This window comes from Thalia democratica, chromosome 7 (assembly GCF_965202585.1).
Source record: "Thalia democratica chromosome 7, ktThaDemo2.hap1.1, whole genome shotgun sequence".
Taxonomy (NCBI): domain Eukaryota; kingdom Metazoa; phylum Chordata; class Thaliacea; order Salpida; family Salpidae; genus Thalia; species Thalia democratica.
The window spans coordinates 47,711,933-47,734,303 of NC_139171.1; the positions used below are offsets into that span (position 1 = coordinate 47,711,933).

General features: G+C 23.6%; 3 protein-coding genes across 3 annotated transcripts; 1 reads left to right on the forward strand and 2 right to left on the reverse strand.

The window, feature by feature from the left end:
* Positions 1-444: 444 nt before the first annotated feature.
* LOC145840401 (tetratricopeptide repeat protein 5-like) lies at positions 445-8,591 on the reverse strand. Its single transcript, XM_082947653.1, has 6 exons — positions 8,019-8,591; positions 5,810-5,910; positions 5,016-5,215; positions 3,060-3,157; positions 2,531-2,647; positions 445-1,423 (listed from the first exon to the last, which is right to left on the reverse strand). Exons 1-6 carry the CDS (start codon positions 8,589-8,591, stop codon positions 1,205-1,207), a joined length of 1,308 nt encoding a protein of 435 aa, XP_082803779.1. The 3' UTR covers positions 445-1,204.
* A 1,027-nt stretch (positions 8,592-9,618) lies between these two features.
* Positions 9,619-16,577, forward strand: LOC145840217 (protein O-mannose kinase-like). The gene is made up of 7 exons (XM_082947388.1): positions 9,619-9,726; positions 9,799-9,878; positions 10,322-10,459; positions 10,774-10,923; positions 12,913-13,131; positions 14,778-14,881; positions 15,988-16,577. Exons 3-7 carry the CDS (start codon positions 10,370-10,372, stop codon positions 16,292-16,294), a joined length of 870 nt encoding a protein of 289 aa, XP_082803514.1. The 5' UTR covers positions 9,619-9,726; positions 9,799-9,878; positions 10,322-10,369; the 3' UTR covers positions 16,295-16,577.
* On the reverse strand, positions 15,638-17,288 carry LOC145840218 (meiosis expressed gene 1 protein homolog). Its single transcript, XM_082947389.1, has one exon. It carries the CDS (start codon positions 17,244-17,246, stop codon positions 16,971-16,973), a length of 276 nt encoding a protein of 91 aa, XP_082803515.1. The 5' UTR covers positions 17,247-17,288; the 3' UTR covers positions 15,638-16,970.
* Positions 17,289-22,371: the final 5,083 nt, after the last annotated feature.

Here is a 22,371-nt window from a genome sequence, read left to right on the forward strand (position 1 = left end):
CTATGCCCTTAACATAACAAATTCAGTGATAAGTTTTAAAATAAGTGTTATATCTAATCTATTACTAGTATAAAATTTAATATATATTACTAAACACAATTGTTCAATGTAACAACATTATAACTAGAAGATTTATAATAAAACGACGTGCATTGTGGTGTTTTATTAAAATTTAAAATGAAACGCTTACACGAGTACTAAAATTCAGGCAAACAGCTAATTTGTTGAACTAAACTGTAATGTTTAAACTGTATATTTTTAAGAATTTTCATAATTATGACGTATATAATCTACTCAGAATAAAATAATGAAGAATCTTAAAAATTTTTTAGAGATACAACAAAAGGTTTTAAGCATTTATTTTTACAAATACTGACTGATTTTGTCTTTAATAACTAAATCATTATTTATAAATTAATTCACATCTCAATTTGATCTTAAAAAGATTTCTCAATTTATTTTTTTATAAAAATTTTGAAGCATTTGAACTCAGAAAAACTGAAATTCTCAGATTTTTAAATAAAAAAACTGATTTAGCCTGACGTTTTTCAACTTTTTGCAAAAAAACTGATTTAGCCTGACTTAGCCTGATTTAGCCTGACGCGCACGAACCCTGATAATTTAAGAAAGATTACTATAAATCAGGGGCGACAATTAGTCAATTAATTTTATTTATCAATTAGTGGAGCCCTATAAACTACCTCAAATATTGTTGTTTTTTAATTTAAAGTTGATTATTTATATAAAAACTGCATAGTTGAAAACTTTTATTATAAATATGATTAAGAAAGTTTTGTTTCCTCTCATCCTGAATGTTTTTATTTCTTACTCGTCGTACTTAATATTAAAAAAAATCCGAAGAAATTAGTAAAACATCGGACAAGTTTTAATCAGCAACTAAAAGTAGAAATATTAAACAAGGATAAGAACACGTACTTAACTTATACCACTTGCCTTTAACCCCTAACAACTCATAATCGGACTTGATGTAACAAATTTTGTAAAGTTTAAAAAAAAAAAAACAGACTACACTTTAACCCTCAATATCAATCGACAATTACATCATATATAAAACTAATACAAAACCTATAAAAAAACTTCTAATATCAAAATAACATTTACCACAGGCGTTTTGCTAGCATACTAACTTTTTTTAAATACATCAAAACAACATCTACTCAAGCGCATGCAGGACGGCCTGATCTTATTTTTGAGGAGCGGAGTCGGTAGCAGTCATGTTGGCAGTGGTGTAGGCGCAGTGTGATTGACTCCACTTCTTTTTGTTCACCACCAACTCGGCCGGGTTCTCAACTCTGATGCTTCTAAACGCCCACTGCTTCTTATCGCCTTCCAACGCGACGCTGTGATTGGTTAAAACCGGGTTGGCGACGGCCACCGTGTCGCCAATTATCACTCCTTGCGACTTTAAAATTATGTTTTTTAATTAAGGTGTTTTATTAAACAAGTTAAAAGCTAAGATTTGATAAAAAAAATCATATAAACTTGATAACTTTGTAAAAATGATTTGTTTATATTGAAGTGAAAATATTTGTTATGATTTGTTTTCTAAAAAAACTTGTTACAAGTTGTTTTTATTTTTAAAAACTACTTCCGCTTAAATAAAAATAGTAAGTAATATTTGTTACCAAACTTATTTTTTGTTCTAGAAAGTTAACTTGAAAACTCTAAAGAAAAAAATGGTCACATCTTAGTCTGTTCTAATATTCAACTATTTCAATTGACAACCTTATTAAACTTGTTGTACGTGTCATAAGTTAATTAAAACAAAAAATTGAGTTCAAACCCTCCAAGCTAACTAACTTTTGAAATAATTACCACACATAAACATTCAAACAACTTTAACTGTTTAAGATTGATGTTTTAAATACTTTAATACAATTGTGATTAGGAAAATTTTACTAACTAATATATAGTATAAACTAAGGCTGTAAAGGATCTAGGCTTGTTTTTACAAAAATAAAAAATAAATTTATGCGAAATTATTATAAATAAACTATAAATTATTTTTTATAGAGCAAAATAAACTACCTAATTTTAGAAATAAGCTATGTAAATTTGTTATGTAAGTGTATGAGAAAGTACCTTAAATTAGAAAAATACTTTTTTTAAAGTACTAAATGTTAAAACCAAATCTCATATGTCAAAAATTCTTAATGCTTCTTTAAGTATTATGAAACTTCTATATTTAGGAAACTAGAATTAGAAGAAAAATGCTTAAAAACTAAAGGAAGAGATACATTTTTGATGCTCAGTCTTTTTTGTTTATATTTATTGCACAAACTACAAAAATAAATTGATCACATCAACTTTAATACCTTATTCTATAGAAACTGAAACAAATTGAATTTTGTTTAGTTATAAAATATCTAGTATTCAAATTATAAAGTAGACCTAAATGGCTTTAAAAAATTTTGTTATTGTACAAAAATGAATTACAAATAAATTCAATATCAAAAATAACTTAATAACTAATTCACATTATCAGATACATTTTTGGGAAAAAACTCACTTGATGTAAGTTGAAAACGGATACAGCAAAACACTCTTCATTTTTGTCAATTGCTATAAAAGTAAACGGCACTAAAGTAACATCAGCTAAATTGCATAGAACTTTCATCGGTATTACCTGAAGGTTTATATAAGATAAGTTGTTGAATTATTTTATACTACACTAAAAAATTATTAAAAGATACTAAAATTAACTGGTATTAGTTATCACTAAATACTTAAATAATCACTATAACGACTAAGGTGATAAAGTTCATAAACAAAATTCAACTCATATTAACATTTCGATATTAAAAGTCACACACATTTTTTAAATACTAAAGCTTAACAATCCATAATTTTTATTATTGTAAACATAAATCTAGGGCCTTCGACACAAATTTATTATTATAGTCTTTATAGCAGTAAATATTTACAACTAAAATCAAAGCCTAATACTTTTTAATATTAAAACGTTTAATATATAAAACACAGAAACGATGATTAATCATCAAGATCATATAAACAGCATTTAATTTAAACAAACAAACTTTTCCATCATTACTTCCTTCCTCCAATGAAGACAAAGAAACTTCTTTTAAACTTTCACGTTTTCCATTTAATTCGTAATAACCATCTAAGTACGGACCTGTTAACCGAAAAATTACAAGTTTTTATGCAAGTGAAAACTTAAAGCTTAAATTATAAAATGTTATGACTACAATTAAGCCTTTTTCATGTTAAAATTAATATTTAATAAACTAATATTTTAAAGAAGCCTAAATTTTTTAATTAATTCTTAAGAGTTACAAATTTTCACTGTTCTTTTGGAAAATGTGAGTCTTTATTTTAAGAAAAGACGCTTAGACAAGATTTGTCTATGTTTAAACTTATAAATTTGTTCAAATGTTTAAAAAAATATTGATGTTTTATAAGCAAACATACAGAACTCTTGTAAGTTTTCTATCGTCTTTTATAAAAACTAACATTCCTTATTCTCAATAAAATATTTATAAACTTATAAGCATTCTCTGAGCTTATAACAAAGTCTGACTACAAAAAGAACCAATAATACTTTTTTACAAAAATATAAAATAATTTATTTTACTTTTAAAATTTCTTAAACTTATAAATTTAATACTTAACGGTTGTATCAAATCAACAAAACTTTTTAATTAGTTATGTTTTACATACATAAAAAAAATTATTTAAATACTCATATTGCATTAAGTTAAGTAAAACTTTCTCATTTTTTCTCCATTACGTATATATTTCTAATAGTCAAAGATTAATTATTCATTACGTAATCGAAATCACGCATACAATCATTCGTGCAAAAAATTTGTGTTTATTAACTTTAAAAAAAAAGTATATAAACGTATCTAAAAAATATAGTACGGTATTTATAGCAGTTTTAAATGAAACTAGTAAAAAAATAGCACACACTAATAAATTCAATAAATTTTAAGTAAAAATAGTTTATTTAAAAACGCAGACTTATAAATAACATCAATAGTTCTCATGGGTGCACGACTTTTCAAACTCGGACAATTTAAATTCACAAAAAATGTTTAAAGGTCCACGACACAAAAAGTAATAAAAAATCAAAAATAAAAACTGCATATGTAGGTCTAATTAATATCTACAAATAATTTTTTGTTTTTTGTAAAATTAAAAATATTTTTTGAGATATAGCTAAAATTAGATTTTAAATAAAGTAATTTTCAGTAATATTGCACGTTATACTTTAATTAATATTTGTTTACAGAAAAAAAAATTAGATGGTAATTAGACCTACATACGCAATTTTTATTTTTTGAAATGTATTTTACTTTTCGAGTTATGTACCTTTGAACATTTTTTTTGAGAATGAGAGTTGTCCGAATTTGAATTGTCATGTAACCAGTTCTCACAAAGTTAAAAGACAAACTAATACGTTTTTTTTAAATTTAAAAGCTTACTTATTGCCTTCTCTGTAAAATCATTCTAAAAAATTGTGAAAAATAAAGTGTAAATTAAAAGAAAAAACTATGTTATACTTTCATTTAACTTTTTTTTAAATAGTAAGTCTTAAAGTTTTAATTTAAAATAAGAATCAATTCAGTATTTTAATGTAAAAGTTTGTATAAAAGTTTTAAATAAACTAAAAACTTTAAAACTTTTAACTCAATATAACAAACAAAAGTTCAAATTTTATTTAAGTTAGCATGGTTAACAAAAATTTGTTAAATATGCTCTTTCAAAAATGGAACCAACTAGTATATTAATCTGTTAATTTAATGTTTAATATAAAATTTATTTGTGTTTGTTATATGATTCTTAAACCAATCTAACTTTTTTCATCACTATAAATTTTATACAATAAAAATAAAACATATCCTATATGTGTTTACAAACTTGTTGGTAAACACAGGAAGTTATTAATTTTTAAAAGTTTATTGTAAACTTATCGATACTAGACGTTGAAAGATTCACTAACGAAACTAAAACTTATGGAACAAAATTACCTAAATCTTTTGATGTAAATGATTTCAACAGTTGTTTAATTCTTCTGTTGTTCAATTTTCCCCTCGATTCAACAAGCGAGGTTATCTTGTCAAGATACTTATATGTTTGTTGTATGTGGTTGTACGGCTCTTTCCATAATGGGTCGAGCTTGGCGGCAAGATGTAGGTCTTCTAAGGATTTCTGAAAATTCTCTTTATATCTGTATAAAAGTGCTATGTTTTTTATAAAGACTTAAAAACAATTTAAATAATTCTAAGAGCACTTAGATTTTAAGTAGATGTGAGTTCTCATAATAAAATCAGTCGAGATTATAATTGATGTTTAAGCAATATTCAGTTAAGAGAGATGCATTATAAAATTAAAAGTAATAAATGTAAAAGAATACATATTCAGTTGATTATAAGATTTGTAAAATGTAAACCCATAAATAATATAATTACACTTTAATGTCAAGTAGCTAGATATTTTGAGATGAAATTTAAAACATTAAACTACAAGCTTAAGATTTAAAAACATTACTTTATCTTGAATAACTAAAACTAATACAAAAGTCTTATAGTTTTGGCATCTTCCTCTAAATATTTAGACTACTAAAAAAAATTTACCGAACACTTTTAAGTTTTCTAAAAACCTATATATTTTAGCAGACAATAATAGTCTTAAAATTATGGTACAAGAAAAGGAAAAAAATAACAACAAAAACATTTAAAGAAACTATAATTTTAAATCAAAAATTAAGACCACAATTATAAACAATGTATATTTATATTGAGTAAAAATTATAAGTGCTAACTTGTGCGCTTGAGATCGGTTGAAGTGAACATCAGGATTATTCTTAGAGCTCTTCTTGGAATTTTCTGATTTTTTGTAGCAGCTAAGAGATAAATTTAAGACCTGTAAAAATATTAAAACTTAAAAGTTACTACAACAAATTATTATTTTACTTTTGTAAGAATATTTAAAAATTATTTAATTTATAATACTATTTTGGTAAACTTTTTTGGTGAAGTGTTCATAACTACTTAATGTTTTATAATCGTCAATAAATATTACAAACCACAAATAATTTCAAGATGTTTATAGCTACTTCAAATAACAAATATATGTTTACAATATTACTAGCACTAGCTATTAAACAGTTTATTTTCTTCAGATACTATAAAATCACGGTTTGTATTGAACTATCATACTAATAAAAACTTTTGTATGCATTTTAAAAAGTTTATAATGCTATAATTTCAAAGTTTAAATTTTGTGTAATCAAAGAAGTATAATTGCAAAAGTAACTGCTTACAAATCACTGGAGAATTAATAGGTATACAAGTAAAGTTTAGAATCTGATGGCAAAGCTAAAATTGTAAATATTACTCTATAGTAAAATTATTCCTTTGTTCATTAATACCAGTGCTAGTCAGACTCTTAGAAAGACTTAAAACTACTATTGCATTCGTCAAGTAATAAAAAAGTCATTTAAAGTTTTGAATATACTTTTGTTCTTTTAATTTTTTTGTTCCTAATGTTATAATAATATACATGTTTATCTAATAAAAATATTTAATTTATTAAAAGTAATATGGTAATAATGTAATAATTAATTCCTATACTTATTTCCGTATAATTTGAGTAGATGTGTATGTAAAAAAAAAGCAATGTTAATAATCATTATAACTTTGAGTAATATTTAAAGACAATATTATTTTAACCATTATTAACAGAGTTGCTTGAAAAATTTGGCAAAAGAATAGGTATTCAAGTTAACAAGTAGTTTTGTGAACTAAGAGGTTTCTTAATATTTTTTAACAAAACAAACATAGATTAAAACTTTGTTGTTTTAAAATAGTTTCTGAAAAAATTTGAAATTTGATTTAGGATTTATATATTTTTTAACTAAAAAATAATCTTAACAATGTACAAGAAAGCTTAAAATAGTTTAGAAATGTTTTTAAGCATTTTTTATCAATTTTTTAGTATTTAAATTAATTAGTAATTTGATTTGTTACTTATATGCATAAAAAATAGATAGCTTCATGTATAAAAATATACTTTCTTTAAATATTATTTTATTAAGTTCCTAAAAAATTTAAAGTTTCGAGTATGTACGATGTTATTTAAAGAGTTAGGTAACAGATCTTTAGGATATTAACTTTAATATTAATTAAATCTTTTTAAATAATTAGATACTTTAAAGTTAAAATTTTATATATCGTGATATCTGTGAAATTTTTTTTTAATTAGAAAAAATTAACAGGATTGTACAATGGATATATACTACGTCTATAAAATATCCATCAAAAAGTATATAAATAATGTTTGAAATTACCTGTAAAATAAACATAAGTGGGCCTCATTTATATATTTATTTGGTTGAACTTGAAATTAGTTTAAAATTTACTTTTAAGTAGGTTTTTAATTAGATACTATATTAACAAAAAAAATTTTTTTCACATTAATGTATGTGAACTATTTCATGTTTATTGAAACTTACAACAATTAAAAAAAAAAAATTACAAAAAAACGTTTTTACTAAAAATTACTAAGTTTTAGGATACCTAAGAGATATTTTTAACATGTTTCAAGAATTTAAGAGAAAAGTGACAATCATGTTCTTAAAAAATTAGAGTGGAAAAAAGTATTTTTAATAGTTTTTTTTATTCATAGTTTAATCTAAATAAAAACTAATGTCAAACAACAATCTTAAATAATTACAAGGTTTATTAAATATCTATATTTGGTATTATAATGTTTTAATCAAAATTTTTCGCAACTGCATTACATAAATTTTAAGTTTATTAAGTAACTTGTTCGATTTAGACTATTAAGTATTTTTTAACTTAGTGAAACTAGAACAAGTATTATTCTACTTTAATCTAATAACAATATCTAAAGTCCGAAGCAAGACTAATAATACAATAAACTATTTATCTAATTTATTATAGGTTATCAAAAAATTTTTTTTTTGTGCAAATTAGCAAAGTTAACTACGAAATTTAAAAAAATCATACCTGATGGTTTTGCTGAGTGAGGAAAAATAATGACAAGTAAGCATTTCCTAAAATATACCACGAGTACCCGTCATCACTGTCTAGCTGGACAGCTTCTTTAGCATAAGTCACACTGTCCAGCACGTTCTTTTCACTGTCTCCTGCTTTCTCTTCTTTCAGTTGCCTCAAAACCATGGACAACGATCGCAGTGAAACTTTATTCTTCTCCCTTTTCAAAGCCCCCTCAAAACAGTTTTTTGCCCCTAAAACATCGCCTTTCTTCCAAAACGTTTCTCCCAACATGTTCCACCCACTCACTATTGAAGGATCCCTTTTAACGACTTTGGATAGGCATTCCTCACACTCTTCTTTATAATCTGGAAGTACATTCAGAACTTTACAATATTGCAGCAGGTAAAACGTTTTGGAGCAGTTGGCTTCAAAAGATTTCAAAGCATCTAATGCCTTTTCCACTTCTGCTTTCACCAGTGAAGGTTTGTTTTTTAGTTCTTCAGCTCCTACTACATCAACAAAGTTTTCATTGTAGTTGCACAAATTATCAACAACATTTTTAGCTTCTTCTTCACTAGTCATTTTATAGCTAAAAAATTAAGAAATTAAAAACAATAAATTTAAATTAATGGAACCATGAAAAAAAAATACTATACATACAAGACAATATTTAAAGTCTGTTTAAACTTTAATTAATGTTTAAAATTAATTAACTATCAATACAAAAGGTTTTACTCCAACAAACAAATTATCAAAAACGAATTATTTTACAGTTATAATAAGTAATAGTATTCTGCAACAAAATAAGCTAGTTTTTTATTCAAATCTACCTTCAACAAACTAGCAAAATTATTGTGTTTCTTATTCGGTGCAAAATATTTTTGACAAGTTTAAACTTAATTCTAAAATCAGATATGTTTATTTTACTACATAGGGACCAATTTAGGCTAGTATGCAATTATAAGTAATCAAATACAAATAATATTGAAAGCTTTTACAAATAAAAAACTTTAATTGAATAATATGTATAACAATCTTAAACTTTTAGAAAATACTAAGTTAGTATTAGGTGAAAAATATTTAACAATTAATTTTTAGCTGACTTTTAAACATAAAAATATCTCGATTATGTGAACAATGCTTACTTTTATATTAAAATACTTTATAAATAAAACTATGTTTAAACTCTATAAACTAGTTAAAAGAAAATTATATTCTACTCTGAAAAATAATGAAGTACATAAAAAATGTTATAATTTCATTTTTTTAAATAATTTGCATTTGTTTGACGTATAATAAAGTTTTATAAATAATATTTTTTACAACTCTTTTATATCAATAAAACATATATATTCAAAACTTTGTTTTAAAAGATTATAATTTTAGATTTTATAATAACTAGTTCAGTCAATGACTTAAATAACTTTGTAGCTTTTAACTATTTATTTGAATAAAGTGGTAAGTTTAACTCAACTTATGTTTACTATATAAAGTTGGTATCCTAGCAAATGCTTATAATCTAAATAAAAAAGACAGATACCCTAAGGCTATTTGCATTATATCTAAACTTTAACACAAGTATTGTTATTATTCAAAAACATGAACCAGGCTAAAGGTAAAAAATTAAACCCTAAAAGTTTTATTTTTTGGATTCTAATACTTGTTATAATCAGCTTACAAATACTCTTATTTGAATGTGACAGAAATATTTATACAGGTTAGTAAATATCTTAACAGCAGTTTAAAAAAAAACAACAGATTAAACATTAAGTAATATATTTAAGTGCAGAAAAATCTGAAAGAAGAAAAATCTTGCTTAACAAAGAAAATAAAAACCAAAAAAAAGAAAAAAAACAAACAGAAATAAAAGTCAGTAAGTTAAAACAATAAAAAACTATATAAAGCTATTTGGAATCATAAACATTTTTCAAAAAATACTTATACTTACTGTATACCATTTTTAAAATATAATTATTTTTGTTTTACTTAGTTATTTAGAAAAAAAAAAAGTTTAGTTGAATTCATACCTAAATTTTAGTGGCTTTTAAAATGATCATCTGATTTTCATCATGATAACTTTATTATTAGCATTATGCAGACAATAAATTGACTATATACAAATGTTTAAAGTATTTTTTTTAAATTGTTATACATTTGAAATGTAGTATTTATACTATTCATAAATACTATGTTGAACATGGTATTTAATCTTATTAAGACTAAATAAATAAAAAACAAAAACAGCTACTTTGGTTGAATCAAACTAGAGCACTTAAAATTTAAAAGAAATAACTTAGTTTTAAAATTAAAAGCTCTTTGAGAATTCTGAATGTGAAAATGGATATTTCAAAATAGCATCAATGAAAAAATGTATGAAATTGTTGAATTGCCAAAGCATAGAAAAAAGTATTTCTATAAGTAAAAAACTTGGAGGTGGGATTGGTAAAGAGGTATAAATTAACATATATTTATTTTTTAAATTTTATTTATATAATATTTAATCTAACTAGTTTTAAATTTTTTTTTCAATAAACTTTTAAAGTTCTTAATATGATTACTAATAACTCCGTGTAAAAATATTTTTTATGTAAAAATCATTGTATTTCAACCTTTAAATATTTTTTTAATATATAACACAAACTCTATACACTTTAAAACTTTATAAATGTTACTGTCAATGAAAAGCGTTTCATATTAAAAGGTTTATTTTAGTATTCAATTGTGTACACTTTTACTTTGTTAGAATTTTTTTATATACTTATAGGCGTTTTTAGTGAAATATGTTCCTCAAAATATTGAACTAGTGATGTTAAAAACGAGACTTAAAAGACAAAAAGACTTGTGGATAAAAAACAGAGTTGAAGAAGGATTGGAAAATTTAATATATTTTCAAAATAAAAGTTATGTGAACAAAGTAAGACTACAAATTTTTTTACACTTATTGCAAAACATAAAACTGTATTTTATTGTTGTATAAATTTAAGTAGCTTAAAATTAATAAGATATTTTTAAAACTATATGAATAAATTTTCTTATAACAGTAAAATTATTATTTTCAGAGCACAATTTTTTTTACATATTGTTTTTTAATGCCATAGGAGGGGGGTATATCTATTTTTTTCACAACTTGATCTTATTTTGTAGATTTTTAAGCTAAAAGTTGCTTTTTATAAATTTCTAAAACTCAAAATAACTTTTGAGATATCCGGAAAGTACAATAGGTAAGTTATGGGAGGAGAAAACTAAAACGGAGAGTAAATAGAAATCACTAAAAATCTACTTCCTCCTATGTTTTTTGAAAATAGTTTTTTTTTTTTCAATTTTGTCATAAAATCTTACTTTCAATTTTTTTTAGCTTGTTATGACAGATTTTTCTAAATATTGCAAGGATCATTTACTGAAAACTTGATGTATCTATCTCAAAAAACGTAGAAGGGAACAGATATTTAAATGATTTTGATATATTTGTTGTTTTAGTTTTCTTGTCAGACAGGCTGTACCTTGTCAGATTTACCTATTTTACTCTTTAACTTTAACTAGCTAAATCTCAAAAACTATTTTGAAATTCTTAAACATGTAAAAAGCAACTTCTAGCTTAGTTAAAACTCTACTAAAAAGATCCAATCGTAAAAAAGTGATTTACCTCCCCCTTGGCCTTAAACAATGTGATAGCTAGTGAAAGATTTTAAAGACAATACTGTAAATTTATTATATTAAAATTGAAAATCAAAGCTAAAAATTTCTAAATAATAATCAGGATCTTAATTTAATAGAATAAGTCATGAGTAAAATTTACGCTAGTCCACTAATAAATAACTAAAATGCTTGAAATAAAATAACTTTTTTTTCAATTCATCAAAGAATTAACAAAAGGATAATAAAATAGCAACTTATTTTTAAGACAACGTGGAGTTATTTTACTGTAACAAAGCACCTAAAACATAGAAAATATTTCAGCATTTAAAAAACTATCAAGTATTCTTAAATTGTTTTTGGGAAACTATAAAACAGAACCGTTTACACTAATAAGAGTGGTACACAAAAAGGATACTACCATACATGAAGCAAAAACATTCACAGGACAGAAAACTAACCAAGTTTAAAAAAGTAGGGTATCTCAAAACAAATGATGAGAACTAATCCTAAGTTTAAATTTATTTAGAATAAAAAAAACAACTATTTTTGGTAAACTATACAGCAAGCCATAACAAAATATAATAAAATGTAAAATGTCAGGTAAAACTTATTATTAGCTACTTGGGTAACCTATTTTAAAAAGTGTGTGTAGTATTCTGATATTTTTAAAAGTTATTGTTGGAAACTTTACTTATGCATTTTTTAGCATAGCTTTTAATATATAAATTTTAAACTATTTTTTAGATTCTTTTTATCTTAGCATAAACAGTTACATCAGAGACAACATTATATTTGAGAGCACAAAGATTAAAACAAATTACTGTAAATAACACACCTCAAAATTATTAGAGTAATACTAAAATTAATAAAATTTACTAGACTATGTTGATGGTGAAAGACTTATTCTTTTATGAAACTTAGGAAACAAATTAGTAATAGTTAGCTATTTTAGACTTCTTATGTAAAACTATCAAAAGCTGATCCGTTTTAGTAACAAAACAAGTTTATAACCAATCTTAAGCTTAATTTGCTCTTGTTTATGCTTAACTTTGACTCCAAATAAATAATTATATTAGAATTTGACTGCTGAAGCAAAATTAAAATAACTATCCTCATAAATTAAAACTCGTTCTTGCATAGGATCTTGGAACTACATCTATAATTAAACTTAAAAAAACGTATATTTAATACTTAGAAACTATCTGCTAAACTTAAATTAAGGTAAAATAAGTTTAAAACAACGTATAATTTCTCTATAAATTTAAAGTTGGCAGGTTGGTGTATTAATGGTACAGAAACCATTATACTAAGTGAGAGTTGTGCCAAATATGGTGACCTTGAGCATTTTGTGAAATCAGAAGAATTTAATAAAACTTCATTTAATAGGCGTTTCAACATGGCAATAGACCTAATCAAATGTCTTGTGACTTTACATACAGACGAAAAAGGTGAACGAGTACATTGTGATCTGCACGAAACTAGACAGGTACAACAAGAAAAATAAACAAACGCAGCAGTTATAAAAATATTTTGCCAGAAAACAAGTTTTATTTTAACTTAATTTTAAACAAGTTATACAAAAATAAGTACTTGGCCTAAGACTCCTTGAACAACATAAATAATATTTGAAATAAATATGTAGTTAAAATGTTTATAAAATACTTTAGAATGAATTTATAAAACTATGTTTACTATACAAGTATGATGACAATGTTTAAGAAAAGAAAAGGGTGGGTAAGAAAAGGCTTAACACCATTTAAGCAAGGTATTCTAATACAAAAAAGTTTTAATTTTTTATATATAACTGATACTATTAATTATTATATTTTTTGATTATAATGTATATCTTTAAATATTTAACCTGATACTTAATTAAAAAACATAAAACTGATCATCATTCTCAAAGTAGATTACACTGACTACTTTAATTTTAGTTGTTTATGTTATTTGTTTTTTTTTAATGTTGACCTAGCTAATGGTTGTCAATTTTTTTTTTTAAGTGTAAAACTTTCATAGATACCTTACAAATTCTACAAATTTTATTATGACTTGAAAAATGTTAAAGGCATAAAATTTGCGAACACAATATTTAGAAAATACTTAAGTTAAAAGACTTTGTATTTTACACTGTTTCTAATAACTAGAAAAATTCTGAAACAAAAAAACAACTACATCTTCAATTTTTTTTTATTTACTCCAAACTCCACTCTAGGTACCTTATATAATAAATTTACTCAGAAATAAGAAAAGAAAATTGTACTTCAAAATTTTTTAAATGAATTAAGATGTAAGGCAATACTGGGTTATGCATTTTTGTGATAATTTGTAAAGTCACACCATAGATAATTTTAAAAACATTAAAACAAATTAGACTTATTACAACAAACTCAAAGTACTGTTATGTATATAAATTATATAATTTTGATAAGTAGTATGAGAAATTGATCTTGATCAAATATAAAATATGACAATAAACCTTAGCTAGCTTTAAAAAATATTACGAGCATTAATTTAACAACATTGTAATATAAGTTGTTTTATGAAATAAAAACTCAAGTATTTTTTTGTTCTGTAAATATGGAAAGGAACTAAATTTTAATACAAGTTAAGCTAACATCAGTGAATTCATTACCTTACAATTAAATGTTTATAACATAACAAGTTTTTGACTGATATTCTTATGGACAAAAAACAGTGGTAAAACTCAATCTATACTAGTATTAAACATAGTTTATTTATTTACTTTCACCATTGTAGCAAATAAAATTTTAATTTAAACCAAGTGGTGAAATCATTCTGAAATGAATCCTTTTATTGAAAAGGTAAGAAGATATAAGATGACATTTTACTTAAATTTACAGTAGTAACCTTTTAATAATTCTTACTTTTTACCAGAAACAACTTTAAGTGTTAATAAAGTATAGTTAATATTTTTCTTAAGTAAATTTATTGAAGTGTCACATAAGGGCTATAGGTAAACCAAGCTAATATATAAAATAACATTTCATGCAAATCTGAAAAAAAAGTACCAAAACCGATTAATTTCTTGTAATACTGCTAGTAAAACAAGTATATATAACTTAAAATTACAGAACTAAACGTCTTATATCTAACTGAATAACTTAAACACAGTCATTGGGACAATTTCTCGTTAGGGATGATTTTAAAGTAGTGTTGAATGACATTGATGAAATTCCAATCAACAACCCTCAAGCTGGTAAAATAGCAAGATGCAGGTAATATAAATTTGTAATGTTATAGGAAGTAATTTTATTAAGTAAAAAATACTACTTTACTACACATTTATTTATATTTGTAAAACATTTTGCTTTATTAAAGTTATAAATTATATTTGATTAAGGACGTGAAAAAAATAAAAATAAATTAATTACGTCCTGTGCGGTGTTTACATTGATATGACATTAATATAAAAAGTAAAAGTTTTTTCTTATTGTAAGAAAAAAAAAAGTTGCAAACTAATATTTAAAAGCTTAAATAGCAAACAAGTGAGTTAAAAGCATCGAAATTAAACAAATGCAACTAAAGTTAAAGCCTTAAAACAGCTAAAAAAATGTTTAGAAATTTTACATTTACTGAAACTTAATTCAATAATTCCAAGTATATAACAAGGATGAAAAAACTTTCATTTAGTGCCAAAAATGATTGTTCGTTGACATACTGTTATTAAATTTCAAAGTGTTACAAAACTCGTTTAAGTTTTATACAAGCTCTTTTTATTGTGTAGCGTGATAGTGTTCAAAAAAATCATCTGAAAGTTTGTAATCGTTGCAATCAAAAAAGACTAAGTTAAAAATCTGTAAAAATACTAAATATGTTAAAGTGAAATTTAAATTAATCTGTCTATAACTAAACTTTAAATTGTTTAAACATATACAAAAGATATACACTTCTTTTAACATAAATACTATTTTGTTTTTATTTTTTTCTGTAGAAAAGTTATCAATTATATTTTTTTTAATAATCACAGCTTCAGAACAAAACAAGTAAAAGTAAACAAAACTTTAATGTTTTACTATAGAATGTTTGGGTATCATTTTAAATTGTTTATTACAAAAAATTAAAATTAAGAAATCATAAATATTTTTCAAAGTTCATTTACAATTATGAACGATAACAAACTTGTTTGAAAAGATTAATTACCACAGTGAAAAATTAAAAGTACTCTGTTAAAGAAAATTCAAAAACTATTTCAAAAAAAATATACAAAAAGCAGTACTTTTATGAACCTAATGAAAATTACCATTGTAAAGATCAGATTTAATATTTCTAATTCCAGATGTTTTCAAATCAAATAATTGTAATGGTTTTGTTTTACAAATAGGTATCTACAAGCGTGCAAAACTTCTGATTTTTTAGCTCCAGAACAACAATACACTTACAATGAATGCAAAAGTAAATGGAAGATGGGTTATATTGGACTGAAAAGGGCAACTTCAAAGTCAGATGTTTGGAAAATCCCCGAAATGGTTAAGGTACTCCTACAAAGAATACCAAAAGAGTACAAAATCATTAATGTGGATTTAAATGAAATATTTTATAATTGTAAAATAGTTGATGGTAATTTAAGGTGGAACTCAACAAAAGTATTACAAGCATTTGAACACATAAGAGAAAAGTCTACTTTATAATTAAAAAACCAAGGTTTCATTAAAAATCTAAAATTATTTATCATAGTCCAGTTATTTAAAACCAATTTAGCAACTAACAATAAAAATTTAAACTTTATTGAAATTGTGTCTTAACAAAACTATAATTTAGTTCAGAAAATGCCTTATTTCAAATTTATTTTTTTAATAGTACAACAAATTTATTCAATGGAAAATTACAATACAAAAATTTTTTATAAAACTATTATGACTCCTTGCACTAGCTTAAAAATTATTTTAACTTAACTAAAATTATAATTTTTTTTATTTCTACTGTAAAAAAATCTTTTTTGTATCACAAGTTATTTTAATTTGTTTTAAAAAATCAGTTCGTTTAAATAAACAAAAACTATAAATTTGATTTTAGAACAGAAGAAATTTTAGAATTTTTAAAAGGTGGCTTTGGTAAATTAATATAAAATAACTTTAACATTCGCACAAACACTATTTAGTACATTGCTTACAAAATTTCTTTGGTAGAATAAAAACTTATCACAGTAGTTGAAGAGGTTAGTTTAAGAGGTGTATATACAAATCAGTTTTTAAAACACTTATACTTAAGTATATAAACAAGGGGAAAAAAAGTAATTAGTTTTAAAGCTATTAGTACTATTAAGAATAACAAATAAATCATAAATTCAAAGTGTTAGCAATGGTTTTAGTCATACTTATACAGTTTTACTTTGTTCAAATCCTTTTCTTTGCATTCACGAAGCTTGTTATAGTAGTAAAATGTTCCATCTCTTCTCTTAAGCTTTTTAACATAACCAGGGTGCACTTTCCATCTTTCAGGATCATTATTTTGAATACGCTTGTACTCAGCTTCGTCTCTATACCCAGCTTCTTGAAATCTAAAAATATTTTCAACTTCCTCACTCCACTGCTTTGCCCTTTTCATTGATGTAGGCTTTATTTCACTAACTTTGGTTGACATTTTTACGCGTTTATAAATTGAAACTAATAAAAAAAAATTATGAATTTAAAACACTGTAAACAATACTTAAAATTTAAATATACATAAAAAGGTAGACACACAGCTTGTTTTAATCAACTTTATTTTTATTGAATTACTTAATTTACAAACTATTTTTACAGTTTGTTAGATATTAAAACAAATTTATATATTAAGGGCATAGGGGGGTGAACACCCTTTTTTGGTTTTTGATCTTATTTTTTATAGTTTTTACTAGGCTACAAGATGTTTTTACAGATTTAAAAAATTCAAAATAATTTTTAAGATATAGCAGATCAAAGTCGGAGAAAACAATAGGATTCTTATGGGAGGCGCAAACTAAAACGGCAAATAACTAGAAATCACTAAAAATCCATCTCCTCCTACGTTTTTTGAGATAACTACCTCAAATTTTCAGGAAATGTTCCTTGCAATATTTAAAAAGTTCTGTTGGAACAGAATTTTAAAAAATTTAAAAATTTATAACAAAAAACTAAAAAATACTGTTTTTTTGTTTATTTTTTATTTTAATTTTAATTTTTTTTAAATTCTTGGCAACAGAGTTTTCTAAATATATCAAGGAACATTTCCTGAAAATTTGAGGTAGTTATCTCAAAAAATGTAGGAGAAGATAGATTTTTAGTGAAATAGTCAATCTTTGCCGTTTTAGTTTGCGCCTACCATAAAGAACCTATTGTTGCCTCTGACTTTGACCGGCTATATCTCAAAAATTATTTATAATTTCTTAAATCTGTAAAAAGCATTTTGTAGCTTAGTAAAAATAATATAAAATAAGACCAAAAACCAAAAAAGGGTGTTTACCCCCCCCCCTTTTGCCCTTAAGTACAATTTCAGCTAAGAACAAGCTTTTCAGATTAAAGAGCAGATTAGAACTTTTTTAAATTGTACAAACTTCTAGGTAGTATAACCAGAAAAGACTTATTTTTATTTTAATAAACAATATACTAGATAATAAGATTTATTACTGTAACAAAAATAAAGTATCTTGTAAAAAAATTTTACCTAGAAAAAAAAAGTCAAAAATTTTGTAATTAAATATACAAAAACAAACTAAGTATAAATTAAAAGTAATTTTTATAAATAAATAATTTTGATAGAATATTTTAAAAAATAACTATCTTTACAAAATATGTTTTATTTTGGTTTTTTTGGTATAAAAGTTAAAGCAGTATTTCATATTCATCTCCCTCTTGTGACTTTTACCTAGGGAGATCAACTTTTAGAGAAATTATTTCAAGAAATGTTTATTATTTTCATTATAACTTTAAGATAAAGCAGTACAGTGCATCCTTGAATCCTGTCATGTTGGGCAAGCTTTTTTTAAATATTGGCCAAATTAGCATTTGGCAAGATAAACAAAACTTTGTTTTTACCTTAAATTTTCTACCTATTTTGAAGTATACCATGCATACAATAAAACTCACACTAAACATCTTGTTAAGTTAATGTATTTCAATATTTTCAACAATCAAACAGAATAAAATAAGCGGAACAAAACCTTAATAAAGTTTAAAGTCAATTTAACAAAAACAATTTAATTTATATTGGTTATAAGCAATTAAATGCAAAAATTTATTTTTTCAAAATTAATTTTATCTACTTTTTGACTAATAACAGTCGGTTTAGCTAAGAATCAGATTAGCAAGAGGTAAATAATGAGGATGCAAAGTACTTATTTTCTTTTTACTTGTTTTTACTTAGTTGTTTTCAACCTTTAAAGTAATTTAACAAAACTGATTTATTACTGATGCACACTCATTATTGGTTTGGACTTCATTATTGTTTTAAGATATACATATTTGTTAATTTTATACTTATTATAACCAAAAAATATTATTTAGTATTACATTATTCATGAAAATATACATTTAGATTTATTTTTTTTATTTTAAACTTATGTCATGTTATTACTAATAGATTTTATTTGTTTCTATTTGAAAGGGCTGTAACAAATTATGAAAACTTATTTTATTAATTATATACTTGAAGTAAATTATAAAAGTTTAATAATTTCAATGCATACAAATTAAGACTTTTTTATTTACTTGTAGGTTTGAATACAAAAATTTCAGTATTCAGTTTTATCCAATTATATGCACTTTATCTTTTTTACATATTTATTGCTATTTTTATGAATTTCTTTATTTGAATTTATTATGCGAATTTTAAAAGTGCATCAAATGTTTCACTTTTCATATAAAGAGTTTTGAGCTTAACAATGTTTATAAATATTTTGTTATCTTTTACCTATTTTTGAATTTGTATCATTAAGTTATATTTTTTTAATTACTACAGTATAAATTTATCTTGTACAATTTTTTTTATTGTCCTAAAAAATTTAATTGATTTTTTTTCTGAATTGAAATAATGCATTACTGAATTATCAGTTTATTTTTTTCAATATGGTTGCTGAACATTTTCTTGATAAAATTTTGTTTCAATACTTTATACACATTTATTTATGTTTAAAATGATTTTAATGGATGCATGCTACATAAATTATTTTAACAAAAGGTGTGATACTTTATAAGGATGTTATTTATATGTTAAATAAACTTAACTTTAGAAGAAATTGTTAATTTAAATTAAAGGGTTATAATGTAAGTTCTAAGAAGAAATATAATCCTTGTAAAACATTCACCATTGAAAATAATTTGAAAAAAAAAGTTGTGTTATTAGTTTCAAACCCATTGCTAGTAGTTAGAAAATAGTTTTTATTCAGTTATAAATATATACAAACAACTTACAGTTTTACTACATTTAGTTACTCTTATATCTAAATATTGGTTCTTAGTTTCTTAATATACAATATAACTTCTTAAACTAACATTTACACTTAACTTATATGAAAGCTTTATGTCAGTTTTTTAAAGGACAAACTTTGAATAAAGATATGGTTGTTTTGACTAAATGCTTCCTGTAGAAATATATTGACCTCAACAATTTTTTAGTTAATTTTCTCAGGAAAATTGAAAGTAAAAAAAGTATGTCTGCTTTTTTTATTAACATGAGACCTCAAATTTTAAGGAAAAATTTCTTTAAAAATTTAATATATTTTCAGCTTAATACTTTTTAAATACTTCAAATCTAAAACTTTAGATGAAAACATAAAACAGTTGTTTTAATTTAAAAAATTAATAAAAGATTTAAAAGTTATAAATTGACTTACAGCAAAAATAGTAAAAGTTAATTAAAAATAAGTAGTTAAATTTTAATTTAACTGTTTTATTTTGAAGTATAATTTGCTTTTTTATAAGAAACATTACTTATTCACTGAGTAAAATTTTATATACTTAAATTACTTAAAAACTACTTAAGTGGCTACAAGGTTGCAATTCTTTGAGACAAAAAGGCTAACCTGAGTAACCAAAAACTAGCCTTATTAACTGCAAATTAAATCAAGGTGGCCTTATGGCCGTAACAAATAAGAATTTCATATGTTTATTAAAATTAAATAATAAGTAAAAACAATTGTGTTTTTAAAAACATTATAATAACTTTTCTAAAGCCTTTTAAGTTAAACTTGTTCATGACCATTTTTATAATTGGTTTCCTATTATATAAGTATAGAATTTAGATAAGCACTTGTTACTGATGCACTGTTAATAAATGTTACTTAAACTAAATTTGGCATTTGGCCGTCAAAGATCAAACGTTGAAGATTTAAATATTTGGTTAATATATAGTCGTAGTTTTTAATACATAAAAGACCCATGCATTTAGTGTAAGTTTTGAATTATCTTGGCAAATGAACCAAAAACCTTATTGTCATACTTTTAATCTCAAATCCCATAAGTCTAGTGTAAGCTTCAAAATTTTCTTTTGTGAGTCAAATTTTCATGTTTACTGGCCATAAGTTTTATCTTCCATGGAGTGCATCTCATAAAACATAAAAAGATTTTAGCAGGCCCCACTTTACCCTTTGGGGTTGCATGAGGCCCATGGGTCACAGTTTGCCCACCTTTGAACTAATCTAAAAGGTATAAATATTTATTTTAGAAAAGAAATTTAAAATTATGACATAACTGTAAATTATTTGGATTAAAATTGCAAATGATAATAGTTGAAATAACATAAACTAGTTTTTAAAATACTAAGAAACTAAGATACCATATTTTTAAGCCTAATACATAAACTTTATTAAGACATTTTTACTAGTTAAGTGAGTAATGATGTTTTTACACTAAAAAAGTATAAAAGTGAAGCTTTCTAAAGTAAGGGAAGGAAACTTCACTTTGAATCTTAAAACTTTATAATAAAAGTAATGTTTAAAGTGTACAAATAAATTTATCATAAATTATTTATTTTGTTGTAACTAGTCATTATTGTTATGGTCAATTAAAAGTTTTAGAATAGCATAATCAGAATCTGAGTATCATAATTAAAAGTCTAGTAGTGTTAAAACTTCGAGTAATTCAATATTAACACTGATATAGATGTGCAAAATTTGCCTTAACAAAAGAAAGTAAGTATCTATTTTGAACTTAATTAATATATGTAGGCTTTTAAAAGTTTAAGCTAGTTTGTTTTATTAACTTTTTTACAGTTTGTTTTCAATTCATTTAAAAAATATCTACTTAGTATTTATTACAAACACACATAATTCAAAAATGTTAAGTTTTCAAGAATTGATTTCAAAGTTTTATGATATTTATTACAGTTTAAAGTGTTGCTAAGGCTTACTAATAAAACTGACATTTTTAAATTATTTGTGTTCACTATTTGAGATTAACAAAAACTTAGACAAAACCAGATACAATAAAATGATAGTAGTTTTTATCCTGCTTAATGAGAAAAGCAAAGTTATATTAATGTTAGTTAAAAAATATTTTAAAATTTTCAATTCTATTTTATAGTTTCATAATATAAACTGTTTACTTTTATATAATTATTTTTATGTATCTTTTAATAACAAGAACACTTTAGCTCTCAGTATAATTTTTATCAATAAAAAGTTTTACTTAAGATCTTATTTTGTTTAATCAACTCTATCTTTATAAAAAAAAAACTGTACAATATTTTTAAATACTAAAAGAAATAAATTAAGGTGTAAATTATTTATTAACAAAATTGTATTGAATTGAAT